The 18,416-nt window shown below is 49.9% G+C and overlaps 3 protein-coding genes across 4 annotated transcripts in view; 2 read left to right on the top strand and 1 right to left on the bottom strand.

The window, feature by feature from the left end:
- Positions 1 to 4,029: 4,029 nt before the first annotated feature.
- Positions 4,030 to 6,533, bottom strand: zmat2 (zinc finger, matrin-type 2). The gene is made up of 6 exons (XM_026182931.2): positions 6,475 to 6,533; positions 5,414 to 5,513; positions 5,211 to 5,334; positions 4,785 to 4,858; positions 4,519 to 4,664; positions 4,030 to 4,438 (listed from the first exon to the last, which is right to left on the bottom strand). The coding sequence occupies exons 1-6, from the start codon at positions 6,490 to 6,492 to the stop codon at positions 4,295 to 4,297; spliced, it is 606 nt and encodes a 201-aa protein (XP_026038716.1). The 5' UTR covers positions 6,493 to 6,533; the 3' UTR covers positions 4,030 to 4,294.
- Positions 6,534 to 8,439: 1,906 nt separating this feature from the next.
- On the top strand, positions 8,440 to 12,368 carry slbp2 (stem-loop binding protein 2). Its single transcript, XM_026182902.2, has 9 exons — positions 8,440 to 8,597; positions 9,820 to 9,981; positions 10,083 to 10,163; positions 10,292 to 10,372; positions 10,552 to 10,695; positions 10,788 to 10,958; positions 11,054 to 11,216; positions 11,340 to 11,466; positions 11,829 to 12,368. Exons 1-9 carry the CDS (start codon positions 8,545 to 8,547, stop codon positions 11,885 to 11,887), a joined length of 1,041 nt encoding a protein of 346 aa, XP_026038687.1. The 5' UTR covers positions 8,440 to 8,544; the 3' UTR covers positions 11,888 to 12,368.
- Positions 12,369 to 12,770: 402 nt separating this feature from the next.
- The window catches only part of fam53c (family with sequence similarity 53 member C), a 13,113-nt gene continuing 7,467 nt past the window's right edge, over positions 12,771 to 18,416 (top strand). Inside the window, exon 1 of one of the 2 annotated variants that reach the window (XM_026182898.2) lies at positions 12,771 to 13,514. The gene's annotated coding sequence lies outside the window, so the exon portion shown is untranslated. Of the gene's footprint in view, positions 13,515 to 16,563; positions 16,649 to 18,416 lie in introns of those variants that run through there. The other variant, XM_026182897.2, reaches the window with a different exon arrangement.

The following is an 18,416-nucleotide window of genomic DNA, read 5'->3' as shown; positions in this document are numbered from 1 at the left end:
TGTAGATGTTGTGTTTTTGGTTGCAGATGTTATGTTTAGTTGCAGATGCTGTGTTTGGTTGCAGATGTTGTGTTTTTGGTTGCAGATGTTGTGTTTTTGGTTGCAGATGTTGTGTTTTTGGTTGCAGATGTTGTTTTTGGTTGCAGATGTTGTTTTTGGTTGTAGATGTTGTGTTTTTGGTTGCAGATGTTATGTTTAGTTGCAGATGCTGTGTTTGGTTGCAGATGTTATGTTTAGTTGCAGATGTTGTGTTTGGTTGCAGATGTTATGTTTAGTTGCAGATGTTGTGTTTTTGGTTGGTACGTGCGATGTGGCGCCTGCAGCGAGCATGAACCAGCTGCTTTTTGTTCTGGTCATTAATCAGCAGCACTGAGAGGAAACAAACCACACTTCCTGTTCTACTTCCTGTTGATCAAACTCAGTTTCAACCACGGTGCCAAGAAAAGAAAACGGTGCATGAGGTCTGACACAGGCGACCTGAGAAAAACCACAGTCCAGAAAATGAGCTCAGGTTTTAATTTTAAACCCGGTTAATGGTTAATAAATAATAATCAGTACTGAGGTCACGATCAGTCGGAGCGAGTGATGAAAACAAAAAAGAAAAATGTACCAAAAGTATGTGGACACGTAGTTAGTATACAGGAGGTGGACATGGCCACCATGAGGTCACCTGAGTCCATGCGGCCGACTCGCGGTGGAGCCTCTGTTTCTCTGTCCAATGCGTGGATCCTTCAGTCCCACTAACTTAACCTTTGACCTCATGGCTGTTTGACAGGAGACGTGGCTGTTTCAGTTTACACTGAGGGCCGGTATTCTGTGTGATCAGCGGCCTCGGCATTCCTGTTTTGATGGCGCTGCAGAAATCTTTCAGCGCTCCTGCTGACTCAATCTCTAATTCCAGTTTTGACGATGTGGAAGTAAAAATGTACGTTTCTGCAGCGACTTCTCGATCCGAGCTGCTGACACGAGCCTCAGCGCGGCGCTGAAGGCTTCCTCAGTAACCTGAAGTCGTCTCCGTGGGTCACCTGACCTCACACTGACTCTGCTGCAGACTCAGGTGAGAGAGGCAGACGTACGAGGGAATCTGGAATCTGTTTGTTTTGTGGATTCACGTCAGAAACACGAGTCAAATAAAAGCTGCTCAGCTTGGTGGGAGTAGAGAGGGTCGCTCTGGTGTCGCTGCGTCGGACCGCAGCAGGCGATGTTTGGTAAACGCACCGCTGCTTCTAACATTCACACTCCGATGGAGGCATCAGAGAGGAAGGATGCATGTGGGCGGAGCAGGTGGGGATCAAACCACCAGCCCTCTTATTAGTAGGTGACCTGCTCCACCTACAGCCACTCTGGTCGCGCTCTCTTTATGATGAAGTGAGAAACTCGCTTCCTGCTGCATCTTCTTCACACACTTCCACAAACATTGTAGAAGAGCTCAAATCTGCAGGAGGCTGACGGACCCACAGCTCTGCGTGGCGCCCTCTAGTGTGTCAGCCCTGTAACTGCACCTGTTGGGTCAGACTGACCGACCCCACAGGTGTGAAAAACGTTTGCACACCTGAGCGAGCAGCAGGGATGCAGCTGGTTTTCTCTGAACGATCTTCATGTCTGCTGACTCTGATCGAGGTCGACTGTTTTAAACAAGTGATCTTTCTATTAATGCTATTGGCTGATTGCTGACACACACACACACACACACACACACACACACACACACACACACACACACACACACACACACACACAGAGAGGTGAAAGGATAACCTCTGTCCTGTGATTGGATGTTGGGATGGTTGCAGCACTTCCTGTACGATGAGGAGTCGTTTCTGATGAAGGCGAGGTGAGCTCAGCTCACAGAGTTTAACCTGCACGTTCACATGAATGGGGCGGAGCCAGCAGCATTAGACCAATCACAATAAGCGATCAGTGTATGGACAGCAGAACTCAGAGGAGGAGGAGAAACAGTAACAGCTGCTGGCTGATCAGGCCTGTGTGAGTGACTCAGGGCGATCGGATTATTACTGAGTAATTACGTTTTGTTTTTTTTTGCCTGTCCCGTTTGGCTCTTTTGCATCAGAATTGTTGTCTAAAGGCAAAGAAAGATGCCCAACGGATTTACTTTACCAAACAGACCATCCCAGCCTTGCCTTATTGGTGTATTTGATTCACCTTTTATTGTTTATTTTATTTTTTATTTTCACTTGTTAGATACGGGACAGACTTGACTGGGGAAAAGAAAGAGGGGAAAAACAGCGGGGGGACGGGGGAGAAGGGCAAAAACCAAAAACCAACAGAACGGGCAGAGAAAAAAAATGCATATATCAATCACCTGGATCACCTGCTGAGAAAGAAAAAAGAAAACAAGCAGAAGAGAACAAGAGTAATAGAATAAACAACATCACAATGATATATGGGAATATGACAGTAAATACTAAATGTTAAACATTATTGTGCAGCACATAAGATCAACAGAACACAGTGTGCTTTGAGGTAGGAGCCAAAAAGGGTGTAGTTTGTGGGTGTGATCACCCGTGTGTACACCTGTGAGCATGGACGCGCTTGTTTTTAAAAGGTTCCTTCATGTGATGATCTGCTAGAGGGTGTGGGGGGGCCACAGCCCCGTCCTCCAGGGCATGAAGCAGGTATGGAGGAGATCAAAACTCCAGACATCCAGAGGCCCCCAGAACACAAGAGACCAAGGAAGACCAACAGAGGGGCAGCCGCGCCACTGTCCCAGAAAGAGCTGAGGAGAGTCCCAGATGAGGGCTCACTCAGCAGCCGCGGAGCAGAAGCCAGGGGGAGTTGCAGTGACGCGCCCGTGAGCTCCGCCGGCAGCCAGCTGTGCCTGAGTGACCGAGCCCCAGGCCGAGAGGCCGGGGGCACCCCACCTCCGAAGTGGCCCGAGCGAGCCCCAGGCTCCAGGCCCCGATAAGCGGCCACCAAGGAGTGAGCCGGTGTGTACCTGGACGCCCATCCCCGGACACAAAGAACCACCAACGCACCGATGTCTGAGGGAGTCCGCCACTGGCAGGGGAAGTGGTGGTGGGGGGAGATAGGCCTCCAAACCTTGGAGGGCCTGAGATGTCCCCAGAGAGGTGGCGTCTGATACCCAACCTGACATATAGACACAGACATACAGGCACACACAGACACAAACATCCATTCCCACCCTCATGCTCTCATATGCACTTACTCCACACTCAACCAACGTGGAGACAGACATAAAGAGACGTTGTACACACGATCACACTCCCCAAGCGTACTCTACAAACCGGGTCTAGGTGCCCTTGCCCCTGGAGGGGGGAACTGCACCCAGACCCAGGTGGTGTTACCCTTTAGGAGGAGCAGACCGCCCCGACTCCGCAGCAGCAGGGAGGCCCCACACTCCACCCTCCCGCTCCAGCAGGCCGCAGAGAACGGGGGTGAGAGAAGACTCCAAACCTCCCTCCACCCGCTCATTGTAGTGTTGATGCATGTGTGTTCTAAGGTGCATTTGCATGTGTTCTCTGCACCCTGGTGACACACCCCTACTCCAAGGCCCTGCATGTGTGGGTGGTTGTGGTGGAGCGGGAAGAGGGAGGCAGCTGGAGATGGGGAGGGAAGGAAGGGAGGGGCAAGTGACCCCTCCCTGGGGCCAGCTCCCCCGCTGACCCCAGTAGGCACCCCCATACTCCGCGACCCGCCAGGGAAAGGGGGCCCAGGCCCATCCAGACCGGGGCCCAGTGCAGCAGCGCCTCCCGGCCCCACAGAGCCCGGGACAGTCCACCCAACCCCACCACAGAGAAAACTGCACCCACCCCGTCATCCGCTCATCTTCCAGACTACATGAGACAATAGATGCCCAGGCTGAGATCTTCCTCCACCTCTCCTGTATCTCCCCCTCCTGCAGAGAGTTCCTGAGGAGAGGAAAGCTCCTGCAAGATGACCTCTGACCTTGAATGAGTGTCACTCTTGAAAGGCAAGCGTCACGCTGATGTCTGGAACAAACAGCCTGGGTTCTGTGGTGCGTTCACTGACACAAACAACAATCAGAAATTTAAAAAAACAAAAACTGTTTATTACAATTTGAATTTCCCAGCATGCCTAGGGGCTGATACAGACTGTCTGAGCTGTGCTTTAAATAAAGTTTTACGTTTTAGTCCATTACATCTGAATGGACTAACATAATAAAAGTCTGGCTGTGAATAACAAAGTAAGAGTCCAAGACGAGCGCCGATGCTACTCCGCCTAAGTCCGAACCTCCGCCTGATGTAGAGAGGGCGGGGTAGAAACCTGCTTCCTGCCTGAGAGAGGCGGAGCTTCAGTGGCTCTTCTTGGACGAGCCGAAGCCAGAGAAGCCCATCACTGCCGCCATCTCTTCGTCCTCCTCGAAGTCCACGTCCTCCTCCGCCCGTCGCTTCCGCTCCTTCTGCTTCTCCTTCTTGTACGCCTTCGCCTTCTCCTCCTAAAGACACGCAGCACAGACACCCGTGAGGAACGCGCTCATCCCGAAAGCCTCACGAGATCCATAAAACTCCTCCTCACCTCCTCCCGCAGCTCCTTCATGCGCTCCTCGAAGTCGTACTCCTTCTGTTTCTCCTCCAACTTCTTCTTGTTCACCTCGAATCTCTTCTTCACCTGATCAAGAGACGAGCGCTCCACCCGCATCGACATGCCCAGGTTCCTCTGATCTGCTCACACACACACACCACCTGCTGTTCACACTGAAGAACATCAGCAATGATGTGTGTGACATGATTTTCAAAATAAAAGCCTCCTCTCTGATCAGGTGTTTTAGGCTGTGAACTCACGTTTTTTGCCGTTGATGTGATCCAGGAAGTTGATGGAGTCTTTGACCACACAGTCGCACACGTTACAGTAATACCTGAAACACCAAAGGAAGAAAAAAGGTCACCTGTATGTCCTTGCTCCGCCTATATAAGGAGAATGGCGGCAGCAGCTGAGCAGCCCAAACTTTGAGCGAGGTCATCAGATACGTTTGTGTGAGAGAACAGAGCTCTACTGACTTCAGCTGACAGTGTGGGCGGAGCTTGTCCTGACACTGACCTCCTTGTCAGTGAGTGAGCCTTCATCACGCCATATTTTCACCTGTAAAGCAGCTGCAGCTGACTTGTGACATCACACGTCACGTCAGCGGTTGCTTTCGTTCAGCTTTTGTTTTGTTCTCAGTCTGCACGACAACTTGAAGAGACGATGGCGTGTGAACCTGGTCTTACCCGCCCATCTCGGCCTGCGGTGTGGTCTTGGTGATGACGATGGTCTTCCCCAGCTTGGACTCCAGGTCCACCTTGTAGTCCCGGTGACGCAGGAGGTCCCGCTTGACCGGCGGCGCAGTTTTTCCTGAAGGTGCCAACATGTGACAGGTTAATACAGAAAGTGAAAGCCTAAGCTCCTCCCTCTGAGCGGCTGATGTTCTTACCATCTCGCCGCTCGCGCTCCCTCTCCTCCACCAGACGTTTCTGGGCGAGGTTCTCGTACTCGTCTTTGTCCCATTTCCGCCTGAAGTCGTTTTTACTCGACTGGAAGAGAAAAGAGAGACGCTGCCGTTACCGCGCTTCCTGTCAGAGCTGATCACAGAGTGGAAATCACAATCCACAGAAACGTTGATTCAGTGACATGAAATCATTAATCATTTCTGGTATTATTGATAAGTCCCCATTCAGAGGTTAAAACACGGTCTGAGCTTCAGCTTTTATTTTTAACTGCTAAACTTCTGTCATCCTCTATTTTATGTATATAAGATTTAGACTGGGTATTTACGGATGTATATACATATAATTACACATATATACATAGACAGATATATACGTGTGTGTGTGTCGTTTACATATTGTTGTGATTTACGTTGCTGTGCTTGAGGGTCAACCGGAACCAAACTCCTTGAATGTGTTTGTGCATACACACGGTCAATAAACGTGATTCTGAAAATAAAGACGTCTAACTTTTACCTCCACCTGCTGCCTCCTCTCTCTACAAATCAAACATGTGGCTTATCACTAAAATACAGATCATCTTAAAGTCAGAAAAGCAGCAAGTCTTTATATCTGAAATAAAAAACATTTTAATTCGAGCCTGAGCTGAGTTCCTTGTTTTGAGGTGAAGCTTTTATTTTGACAGGCCGGAAGTCACACCGCTTGCGCTAACAGGCTAACACTGATCAGCTAATCTGCTTCCGAGCTGCAGGAGGGACAAGAACAAACATGAAGTGCCAAGCAGCAGAGAGTGGGTTAACGAGCACTGGCATAACGTTTAGAAAACGTCTGAAATGAAACCGGAAACGCTGAACAGGGTCACGGTTAGCATGCTAGCTGCTGCTAGCTAAGCGCGCTGCAAACAGCTGTCTAAAGACGGAGAACCGGCTTGAACCGGAGCCGGTAACAACCGCGACTACGACAAATCCCGAGAGTGAAACACGCCCTGCTCACACCGCCGAGCTTTCATGTTTTTACTCTAAAGAAGAAGAAACGCTCAGAAACTCACCCCGCTGCCTGACGCCATCTTGCTTACTTGTGACCGGAAATGACGGCAACCGCTGTAGCGTCATTTTTTCAACAGAGATAGAAAGAGCGCCACCTGCAGGAGAAGAGGAGGTGATGATAGGAGGCCCTTTATCAAACCCATCGCTGCTTCAGTCTCAGCAGGTTTACCGACCTTCACGTCTGCACGACGAACCTGCAGCACTGACGGCAGCGAGCTCTGAGCTCAGCGTCAGGATCTGTCAGGACTGCTGAGCGCTGGGTGGGAAGTTTCCCTGTCAGGACTCTTGCTGCAGCATTTTGGATCAGCTGAAGGCTTTTCAGGGAGTTTTTAGGACTTCCTGATAATAATGAATTACAGTCGTCCAGCCTGGAAGTAATAAATGCATGAACTAGTTTTTCAGCGTCACTCTGAGACAGGATATTTCTAACTTTAGAGATGTTGCACAAATGGAAGAAAGCAGTCTTACATATTTGTTTAATATGTGCGTTGAAGGACATGTCCTGGTCAAAAATGACTCCAAGGTTCCTCACAGTGTTACTGGAGGCCAAGGTAATGCCATCCAGAGTAAGAATCTGCTTAGATACCATATTTCTAAGATGTTCAGGGCCGAGTACAATAACCTCACTTTGATCTGAATGAAGAAGCAGAAAGTTAGAACATAAGAAGATCCTTTATGAGCTTCACGTTGTTTCTGTACTGGGATGAGCTCTGAAGCCTGAAACGTCAAATACACCGTTCCTCTGCAGATCATCAATGAGCTCTTTCAAGAGTTTTTGATGGGTTGGAGAAAGTATTGAAGTCAGATTGAGACAAAAGCCCACAGAGCCCTCGTTACCCACCGCAGCAGCACCGATGTTAGCGGCTTGTGTCAGATTGGCGTTAGCACAGATTTGGTGACTGATTAAACCTGTTGTGATATCAGAGTGATGACAGATTTATCATACCTCACAGTCCACACTCACACAACCAACATCCATTTATCAGCCTGTCTGTGGGACTCAGCTGCTCCCGGCCCCCCTGCTGGTGTGGGGGATCTGAGCAGCTCTTCTGTCTGTGCGGTGCTGAAGACGCAAATGTCTAATGTGATAAATATGGATGATTAAATACTGTTTGACTGTATCAGTGATAGGATGAGGAAACTGGCTCGCTATGATATTCTGAATAAGATGAAACAGGAGAAACAGGCCTGACTGCAGCACTGATGTTAGAATCAGCTGTAAATATGTTTCTGACTTTATTTATTGTTTAGAGCAATAAATTTAATGTAATTCCTGAAATAAAAAACTGTTTATCAACGGAATTTTAAAATAAAACAAATCAGGGACCAGCTGGAGCGTAACCAGGTTGATTTTAACACTTAGAGTCCCCCGAGAGCAGCAGTGCCCAGCCTTCTACCTTTCTACCTTTAAAACCCGCCTTCCAGCCAAATGGCTGGTAGGCTTTTAGCTAAGCTTTAGCTTCAGCCAAGTGGAAGCTAAATTGGCTAGTCATTCATATGTAAATTAGGTTGTTACCTGGGAATTCTGGAGGGGAGTGGGGGTGTGTGAATGAGGGGGTGGGGGAGCTGCTAAAAGCTGTGAACTTCCTTTTGTGTTCGTCTTGATGCATTCTCAATCATCCAGGGAAACAAATCTCCAAAAGTCACCAACTTGGAGTGTTTCAGTTTGCCATCTTAGGGAGAAATCAACACACATGGGTGTATGTCCTTTGTTGCTGAGATTTATTGATAAAAACAGTACAAAAAACCAACCATTTGTACACATATTTACAAATAATAATAAAAAGTGAGTGAGTACATTTCAACATTTTCAGCAATCACTCACAATCCTGGCACTGCCATGGTATCTGTAGTCTGCATTTACCACATGTGTGTCTGTAGCAGTGAACACATCGCACAGTGGCATGATTCTTCTTGCATTTGTGTTTGACCTGACACATGGCTCTTTTTCCAGGGCTAGGTGTGGAGCGCTAAGGTGAGGCCCCGCCCTCATCGCGGCCCCGCCCCCTCCGCTCCAGGTGCCGCTCATTAAAGGCTGTGAGTGCGGACCGACGTGTTCTGTGAGTCCGAAGATGTCCGCGAGCAGAGTGGAACCGGCAGAGCAGAGCCCGCCGCTGTCCTCCAGGTACGTGTCTGTCCTCACCTGCAGCTGAGCTCAGCCAATCACAGCTGGGATTCTTAGCTCAGGCTGCACCTGTTCGTGTTCCGTTTGTTTGGCGTCTTTGTAAAGTTGAGCGGGCCGAAGCAGCTGATGTCTGTGAGACGGAACAAAGCCGAACCGCGGACAGGTTCTCGGGCGGCTTCGTCTCGTGTGGTTTCCGGCTGTTTGTTCTCTTTAAACACGCGCTGGGTCTGCGCTTCGTGACGTCAGCTCTCGGTATGAGTTCGCGGACTCACCTGTGTTCTCTGTACCTGCAGCGGCCCGGGTCTTGCTGCCAGGCTCCCGGTGTTGTGCCAAAAACTGATTTCCAATGTTTTTGGTGTTTGTGTAATGTCTCTACGTGTGTCGGTGAACACGGTCCTGGCGGCCAGGTTACTCTTAAAGGAGACTTTTTTTTTTTTTTTTAACTGGACAGATAAAGGTGAACTCAAGACGCTGCCAAACACTGATTGGTGCTTCCAGCCTGTTACAGGAGTGCTGTTTGTGGCTCAACATGACTGGATGCCATTCATGAGGAAACGTCACACATATTATAGACCAACAGCTTATTTTTGTCAGTTTAAATACGAGCAGTGAGTGTTTGGCGCACGCCGCCTCAGACTGGAACCTCTGCACTGACTTTAAGCACACGCGTATCTTTAACACTTAAACTCTGAAAGCAGCAGCTCGAACCTGTGAGTCAGTGACGAAGGACCTGAGCTGTGACCTCGTGATGTCCAGAAATGAGACTCGTGACGAGGCTGAGCTTGCAGGTGAGCAGGGACACACTCGGGACGTGTGGTCGAGCTTTGTATAGTTTATTGATATGAGCTGTTCCATCAGTCCACTGAAAACATCTGTAACATCTGCATGCTGAGACTGGGGTGCTGACGTCTCAGGATGAGACTGACAGACGTGTGGCCGCTCGCGTAGCGACAGAAACAGGAAATGATGTAGTTTCTACATGGTGCTCGTCCACAAACAGAAACCTGGGCTGAAAGCAGGGGGGAGGGGGTCTCCTGGGACTCGTTGGCCTGGATGAGTCCAGGTGTGAATCCTGAGTGCTTAACCCCCCATCATCATCACAACGACTCTGACGAGGGGAGGGGGGGTCAACGACCCTTCGAGGGCTCTGAATCGCTCAGTGACCTGAGGTGAGCTCGTCAGTCTCACCTGGACTCTCTAAACCGGGTGTGTCTGCTTGCAGCTTCCTCTTCAGCCCGTGGTCGTGTGTCTGCACGAAGGGCTGGTCGGCGACCATGTGGAACAGCCTTTCTGACCCGGTGCTGACCACCACCGCCTCGGGATGCTCCGCCCCCGAGCCGTGGCTGCTCCCCGGCTGCAGCTCCGTGTACGACAGCCTGGTCAGGTATGAAATTCTCCTGCAGAGGGGTGGGGTCAGTGTAGCGTGGCAGAGACGGTGCCCTCTGCAGGCCGTGGTTTCTCCTGACGCCTTTCTCTTCTTTGCAGTAACGTCTCTCCTATCCCGTCTCCTCGTGGCGCCGGCGGCATGCGAGGACAAGAGCGAGTCATCAGCAGCAAACCACGCAGGTATTTGGCTTCTTTAATCCAGGCTAACGAGCCGTTATCAGGATCAGCTAATCCTGCGCGGACCAGTAAACGTGGACTGAAACCTGAAGGTCGCCACAGCAGGTGTTCATGCAGCTGTTCTTCCTCAGGTCCTCCATCCTGGAGCGCTGCATCCTCAAAGTGTCCACGAGCAGCGTGGCCGTGGGGACGGATGACGTGGACAGCAGGAGGTGAGTATGAGGGACATTCAGAGGTTCTGACCTGCTCTGTGCATAACCTGCATCAGGTGGCAGTAGGCCACGCCCCTGAGCTGTGTTGGCCTGTGGCGTTGCCTGCAGCACTGCACGCTGCTGGAGCCTCTTCTTCACTGGGTTTCTGTGTTCCCTGTGTAATTTGTCGCTCTGTGAAGGCCCCACATCAGCCGCTGTTACCCCCGCCTGCCGGACCCGACCAACACGGAGACCAACGCCGCGGTTCTGAAACGGCGGCAGAAACAGATCCAGTACGGCAAGAACACCAGCGGATACCAGAACTACATCCAGCAAGTCCCCAAGTAAGAACTCGGAGCATGACGCCGAGAATCGGACGACGGTTCCTCAAACGTCGACGCTGACACGCCTCTCTGGTTTCTCTCCTCCTCCTCAGACACCTGAGGGATCCTAAGCTCCACCCCTCCACTCCTAACAAGTACAGGAAGTACAGCCGGCGCTCCTGGGACATGCAGGTGCGTCTGTGGAGGCGAGCGCTGCACCTGTGGGACCCTCCGACCGGCGCCCAGCCGGATGCCGCCGACACGCCGGACCCCGTGGAGCAGCTGTAGGTGGAACCCAGCGCCAGTTGACATTTATCCAGAAACTGATCCTCGTCAGCTGAGGCCTTTCTGTGACATCATCAGTGTTTTCTCTCTTTAGGCAGAGTCAGCTGGAGAAGATGACCTCTGACCTCTTTGAGAATGTTGGAGACGAGCAGAGAGAGAAGGAGGCTCCAGCATCCTCTAAAGTCTCCTCTGTGTCTCCTCTGCTGGCCGCCACGCCCTCAGCGCTGCCTGGAGCCTGGGCCGTCCCCGTGTCGCCGGTAATCAGTCACCAATCAAATTCTTCGGCTCATTAAAGATGCGTTAACTTTATTTAACGTCCTCTGTAAAACACAACATCAGCTGATCGGTGACCTTATTTATTCCTGTTTGTTTCTCTGCAGCTGGAGGCGAGCCGCCGGGCGCTTCGCTCTCCTCCAGGCCTGAACTACTCACTCAGCAGTCAGCTGACCACCGATGACAGCATGACCGACTGGCTCCACCTCCTGATGGAAACGGACCACGGCCAAGGTGAGGTAACTCAGCCAGCAGGGGGCGACTCCTGAGGGCGAGCCTGCTGGCTGGTTTGGGGCGGGGCTTGGTCAGATCCAGAGGTGGGAAGTAACTAAGTATTTGTACTGAAGTAGAATTTGCAGGTGTTTGTTTTACTTGCACGGTTCGTTTGGCTTTGCACACAAATAGGAGCCACTCTTACTCAGAGTACTTTTTACTGGAATAAAAAAGTCCTGAAGTACAGACTGTGGGGACATGAGGTCACATGAGGACTGCTGTGGTTACATCAAACCTGCTGAGGCAGGCGATCGGGGTCTTGTTCTGTGACATGTGCTCACTTCCTGTTTGTCGGCTCACCGCCATCTTGTTTCTCCGTGCAGACTCTGATGACCAGCAGGTCCCTGTGTTCTCCGACCAGCTCCTGTGGAACCCGTACTGACCACCCGACGCAGTCCTCGCCCTTGTTTCCTCATCGTGTCTTTTTAAATGTGTCTGAAGATTAACTGAACGACAGCAGGGATCCGATTGGCCGCCACCCCCCCTCCCAGGTGCTGAGGTTTCCCGGCTGCTCGTGAACGCGTCGTCAGGGCGGACAGCTGAACACTCGGATGCACCTGAACGTTCGACCTCATGAAGCACTGCTCACCTGTTCTGCACTCATTTCTGTATCGACTCACTTTGGTGTCACTTTGTTGTCTTTGCTCCACCTTCACCTTCGTGCTCTGCTGTCTGGCTCAGGCTCCTCCCCCCCGCACCGCCATGTTTTTTCTCAAAAACGACCCCCTGCTGAGTGGAGGGGAGCGGCCATCTTTGTGTTTGAGTTTTCTTTTTACTCTTCCTACTTTTTTTGCTGCTTGACTGTCAAGAGCAAAGCTGAACCATGTGATTAATAAAGGCGTAAATAAAGTGTTACTGATCCACAGGCCGACTCGTTCTTCTTCTACCCTCCATAAAAGTGTTGGACATGCAGAGGTGTTCACTGAGGGTGTGCAGCTGTAAGAACCTGGACTCCAAACACGAGTTGATCTTCTCTGTCCCATCAGAACATCTGGGTTGTTTGTTTTCACAGAAAATCCTTAAATGTGCAGAATAAGATGAAGCGGCTCGTTTAAATCTACTTCTTGCTTCTAAAATGCAGCTTTGAATAAAATTTAATTTATTTTTAATCCATAAATGATTTTTACTCGGTCTGACTATCCACGCATTTTATCAGGTTTTACGTGTGTTTTTTTTTTTTTTAAAAAGAAAAAAAAAAGTAAACCCTAAAGATGAACTCCTTATTTCTAAACTAGATTTTAACTCTAACAGTTTTCTTTTAGTCTGTCAAATTTATTTTCACTGTACAGTTTATTTAACAAAGTCTTTTTGCTTCCTCTTTGTTTTTAAAATATTCAGATTTCAAAAATGTAATATTAATAGAATCAATTTTTAGTTTCAACCACGTATTTTTATTTCTTTTTAGTCTCTACTCTTTTCTCTTCACCATTTCTACTCATTTTTCGTTATTTTTAATGTCCCGGTGTCTGCACGGTTCTCCGAGGTTCCTCCGGTCGGGCCCGGTCCGCGCAGTTTCTGCGGGTTTGCCCTTTAACGCGAGCTGTGGCGGTAAACAAGCCTCCGCGGACTCCAGCTCCCGTCATGCCCCGCGTGGCAGCGTTCTCGGAGATTCGCCCCGGGTTCGTGCGGCAGGTTCGGCTGTGCTGAGCGGCGGCACTGCGGACCGGATCAAAGGATCAGACGTAAATAAACGGCAGGTGCCGGTGATGCGCTGAAGCCCCGCCCCTCCTCCGCTGGCACCGTAGCTGTTATTTATGAATGCCCGCCGCTCACGGACGTGTGCGCGCGCAGTCCTCGTTATTATTATTATGTTTTAATAACGGAGACCGGACACCGATCCAGGCAGATGTGCGGCTCAGTGCCGGAGCCTGCGATGCCCGCTCCGCGCGGTTAGATTCCCGCTTCGTTCCGCTGTGTTCGACGATAATACTGGGTCGATACACCGAACACAGAGCCGTTCGCCGGCCCGCTGCAGCCACAGGAGCCGCCTCACCCCGTCAACCGACAAGGTAAGCACTGCGCCGGGCCGGAGAGAGCGGGACGTGTGTCCGACTCCGTCCCGCAGCATCCCGCCGTGTGTCGCCCCCCTCTCTCCGCTCCGAGAGCTCTCGGGCCGGCCACACGCCGTCAGCACCGCTGTTCCGATCGCTGTTGACGGCCTGCGGTGGTTCTGCTGAGCATGGGCCTGTGAGGGGTCCGGTGTGTGCGGACGGCCCTGGCCTGGGTGATGGCCGGAGGCGGGACAGACACCGGGAGCATCATTGATGTTCGTGGGTTGTTTGTGACACCATTAACGGCGGCTAACGGGTCAGCTAGCAGCTAACCCGTTAGCCGCCGTTAGCTACTAACTGCCGCCCTGTTCGCTGCTAGCAGCCCGGCACGGGCCCCCGGAGCCCGGGAGGCGGTGGAGGAGGCAGAGCCGTCACTCAGCGGCTCCCATCCTCCGAGCAAGATGGCTGAGTTTATTGTGCCGACCTTGAGCGGAATAACGGGATGACTTGTTATTTATAGCAGCGAGCTAACGGCTCAGGTGAACTGCTGGTGATGTAACGGTCCGCCGTCATAACACAAACCGGGGTTTGTGTTTTTTTTCATGGAGTAACCCTCCGCAAACACACCGCCCACCGGGCCGACAGGTACACGGGCGGAAAGCATCCCTCATTAAAAGCAATGGGATGCTTAGCCACAAGCTAACAAGCTGTCGGGGGTGCCCGGCGGCCTCGGTCAGTCCGGCTCGGCTCGGTTCGGCTCACGGTCATCGGCATGTACCCGGAGCCGATATTCCCCCAGCAGAGCCGCGCTAACCAGACCCCGGGGTTCCGCCCCGATGACGGGGTGATGGTCCCCTGTTCTTGGCCCCTGACCTGGTTTACAGGAGCCCCAGGGGGTCCACGAGTAACGGAGTAACGGTACTCAGTTACAGCACTGATGCAAGGCTGCAACTGGAGAGTAACGACATGAAGGAGTGAAACTGTTATTGTTATTATTATGAGTGTTAACTGTGTGACATAATAATTAAAGTCTAATTTCATGCGATGAGCGGTCCAGACTAATCTCTGGGACCTTGTATTCCTTTTGAGGTTATTTTTTTGTAATTTTGTTGTCAGGTTTTTGTTTTTGCTCTTTTTGACATTTCTTTTCCGATTGAATGTCTAGTCCTGGCTCTTGCTGGTTGTTATGTGGGTATGCCTCGTGTGTTTATTCTGCAGTTTTCCTGCGTGGCTTTGGGGGGTCTGGGTGGTTTTATGTCGCCTCGACGGCGGTGCAGGTGGTTTGTAGTCTCTGTGAGCTCCTTTTCACACTTTAGTCTTTTTTGTTGTTGTTTTTGTCGGGTCTCAGATGCGCTTCCTCCAGTCGTTCATGGTGGTTTCTTCAGGCTGTTTGGTCGTAGCGTCTTTGAGGCAGTCTTTAGTCTGTCAGTCGTTTCACTCTGTGGATGTTTTCGTGGGTCTCTTTTGTGCTTCGTCTCTGTCCACGGGGGTCTTCTTCTTCTTGGTGGCGTCTTTTTGTTTTTCGGTGTCTCTTATAGGGGTGAAAATGAAGAGTTTATTGATTGTCATTCTGAGGTTATTGTCTCCACCATCACTAATTGCACTCTGTGTGGTCAAATATTTGTGCATGTTGGAGCAATTTCCCCTCTTTGTTGCGGTCAGGTCAGCAGTGGTCAGCGCCGACACACACACACACACACACACACACACACACACACACACACATGAAGAGAGAGAGTATGCATAGTATCCAAACAACCATCATAATTCATCATACAATGAGAACACGACGAATCAGCAATTGACAATGACTAATTAATATTCTATTATTGTATATATTGTTTGGAGTTTAGTCTGTTACTGTTGCTATTTTTACCATTTCATGTTGGAGCAACTGTAACCCACATCATTTCCTTATAAAGTATTCTGATTGGATCATGGCAGGTCATCCTGAACCAATCACACGTCTGCTTACCTGCGTCTTTTGTTTCTCTTCCTCTTCTTTTCCCTTTTTTCTAAACTGAGCACCTGATGGCTTTGAACTTTTCTTGTCCATCTTGGTTTTAATTTTGCCCTCCAGTACAAACACAAATCCCCCAACCCGAGGATCACCGCAACATATCCTAACAGACCGACACCTTAGTTCACAGATTCACTTTGTCTAAGGTGTGTTTCTGGGATTTCACACAACCCAGGATTCAAATCATGAATCCATGATGGGTTTGGATTTACAACATTATGAAATGTGCTCTATTTGGAAGCAGCAGGTCTTCCTCCCCTTTTGACGGGTTGTGTGAGCACAAAGCAAAGAAAAAACACTTTATTTGCACAGCGAGGGACAATAAAGGATATTTCAGTTTCTATTGTGTTCTACTGCAGAAACACGAGCAGGTAGCTGAGCCTGGCTGTTTGCTACCTTCAGCTCAGGCTGTGGCTGCTGTGCTGGGTTCTTCGTTAGCTTAGCATTAGCACGGTGTGTGATGCAGTCTCCACTTTAAACTAGAAAAGTCAAAGGAACGTCCGTTTACACGCTGCAGACCTGTTTTCCTCCTCTGACACGTGAACTGCAATCAGCTGATTGTAGTGCAACCAGAACTGATAAGCGGGATCAATACACACACAGACGAACAATTCCAAACAGGGACTTGACTGTGGGACTGGTTCCCAGTGCTGTTTGTGGTCGTCTTTTTCTTGTGTTTTTCCTGTTTCTTCTCAACATCAGCTGTTTGATGCTTTGGTCCTGATAGAGTTGTCAATGTTTTTCAGCTTAACTTCACCTGCGTGTGTGTGTGCCTTTTCTAGGTGTGTTGCTGCAGCAACGGCTGACAGATGATGCTCTTGTGAGAGTGGGTGGGGCTACGTGGCCCTGAGGCCTTAAGGAGGAGTCTCAGCCCTAAGCTCCTCCCCTCTCTCGTCCCGAGACAGACCAAACGGACGGACACACAGACGGCCGTAACTCTCCCCTCCCTCCTCCTCCTTCCCCCCTCTCTCCCCTGTTCTCCCCTCCACCTGGCCCCTCCTCCTCCTCCCGGCCACCCTCCCCTGTCTCCCCCCTCGTCCCCTGCCACCATGCTGTGGTCACGCTGCTGGTGGAGAGCCTGAGGAAGCAGACTCTGGAAGGCGACCCTGCTCAGCCAGGGGACTTGTACCTGGTGAGTGGCACACCTGTAGCCTCACCTGTGAGGTCACTGTCACACCTGCAGAGCAGAGACAGGAAGTGTACTTTTGTTAGCGACAGTCTGAATGCCGTCACGGCCCGTGTGTTCACTGACAGTCAGGATACTTTGATACAAAGTCAGGGTGTAAAGTCTCACCACTGGATGTCAGTGGATTGCAGATGATTCCTCCTAATTCACGTGGACAATCCTGCTACGGTGGCCACTGTAGGACACAGCCAGCTGCTTCTGCTGCTGTTTGTGGAAAGTCCACACTTGTCTGCACACTGTGTTTAAACATATTTGAGTAATATCAACACTTAGCAATAAAGCAGGAGTAAGAAACTCTCGTGTGTCATCAATCTTAGTCCAAAGTCACCTCCAAACCTCCGATGACGTCCATCTGTACTGAGAGCTGCTGTTAGTGAAACTTTGCTTGAAGTGGCCTCTGACACTTAGTGGATAAACTCTCATATGATGTGTGACTGTGTGTCACAGACGTGTGATTTTAGGCCACTAAACATGGCGTAACGTTAGATTTAGAGCAGCTGTTGGTTTTGTTTAGCTGTCAGCTGTTTGATGGTGTGGACATGTCTGTTAAATGTTCCACAGCAAGCGAACACCTAAAGCTCTCTGCATGTGTGTCTGTAGCCACACATGTAAAGGTGCTGCACAGAGTCTCTGAGGTCCTTCAACATCTGTCGGACAATGCTCAGGCGCTAGAAACGATATAAATTTGTCCAACGATAGAGACTTTGACTATATCGCTCTATCGTGATAGCGCATGTTGATGATGTCATCAAGCTGCGCCTGTTTTGGTCAAAAGCATCGCAGCGGCTACAACCATAATCATCTGCAAATTATGGCGACAGTCACAGCAAAGAGATGAAGCACTGTTGAAATATGGGGAAAGCCAAAAACTGCGCTTCCTCCACTTCTGTAACATTGATTCATTAATGTTGAATTCTCTGCAGCTGCTCTGTTCCCATGTTGTTGCAGTATATTAATGACTAACCTCGTATTGTGGATGAATGATCTCAGTTGTTCTCCTGACTGAAGTTTGGCCCGTGTACAGCATCCTGCTATGTGACTGCATTTGTCCCTGACCACCAGAATCACTCACGTTAACTTTTATCGAGTGGAAAAAAGTTGGTGTTCATCCTCCAGCTTCACTGTGCTAATGTTATGCTAACATAGCTGTGTCGCTAGCAATCACGTAGCACATCATTATATAGCAGCTAGCCCAACTTCAGTAACCCTACAAACGTCACTGCTGTTTAGTTTTCTGTCTTCATTTATGCTGGAAGTGACAGCAGAGCTGTACGTTTGAATTAGTTTCAAAAATCTCTCAGTCAGAACATGCAATATCATGTTTAGATGGAAACTAGCGAGCTAACTTCCTGCTAACTTCTAACTCCATTAAATTTAATAAATCTGTTTTCATGGATGTTAAACTTAATTGTTACACCTGGTAAAGCAGCAACGCTGATGATTTTATTAAAGATGAAAGAATTCAGACCGTTTTTAACTCTCAGTGTTCGTTTGACTTTGGGACCTGAGCTGACGGAGTTTTGGACCCAGATTACTCCGCGAGGCTCCTGACTACGGCAGCCGTAATGCTCTGACCATCCATCCAAACATTTTTAACAGATTTCTGTAGCCAAAATCGGTTCGAGGTCAGTAAGCACAACCAGAGTTCATACATAAGGAACACTCGATTTTTGAGAAAATTAAAGGATTTTAAGTGTGGAAAATCCGTTATACA

This window comes from Astatotilapia calliptera, chromosome 10 (assembly GCF_964374335.1).
Source record: "Astatotilapia calliptera chromosome 10, fAstCal68.1, whole genome shotgun sequence".
Taxonomy (NCBI): domain Eukaryota; kingdom Metazoa; phylum Chordata; class Actinopteri; order Cichliformes; family Cichlidae; genus Astatotilapia; species Astatotilapia calliptera.
Note: the sequence above shows the minus strand (reverse complement) of the source record. Positions and strands in the feature narration are given on the sequence as shown.

Coding starts and splice junctions, on each gene's coding strand:
- zmat2 (XM_026182931.2), bottom strand. Junction 5,335..5,413: donor GGAGCGCGAGCGGCGAGATG/GTAAGAACATCA, acceptor TGGCACCTTCAG/GAAAAACTGCGCCGCCGGTC. Junction 4,665..4,784: donor TCACATCAACGGCAAAAAAC/GTGAGTTCACAG, acceptor GTGTGTGAGCAG/ATCAGAGGAACCTGGGCATG.
- slbp2 (XM_026182902.2), top strand. CDS start 8,545: ATGTCCGCGAGCAGAGTGGAACCGGCAGAGCAGAGCCCGCCGCTGTCC. Junction 8,598..9,819: donor AGCCCGCCGCTGTCCTCCAG/GTACGTGTCTGT, acceptor GTCTGCTTGCAG/CTTCCTCTTCAGCCCGTGGT. Junction 10,373..10,551: donor GATGACGTGGACAGCAGGAG/GTGAGTATGAGG, acceptor CGCTCTGTGAAG/GCCCCACATCAGCCGCTGTT.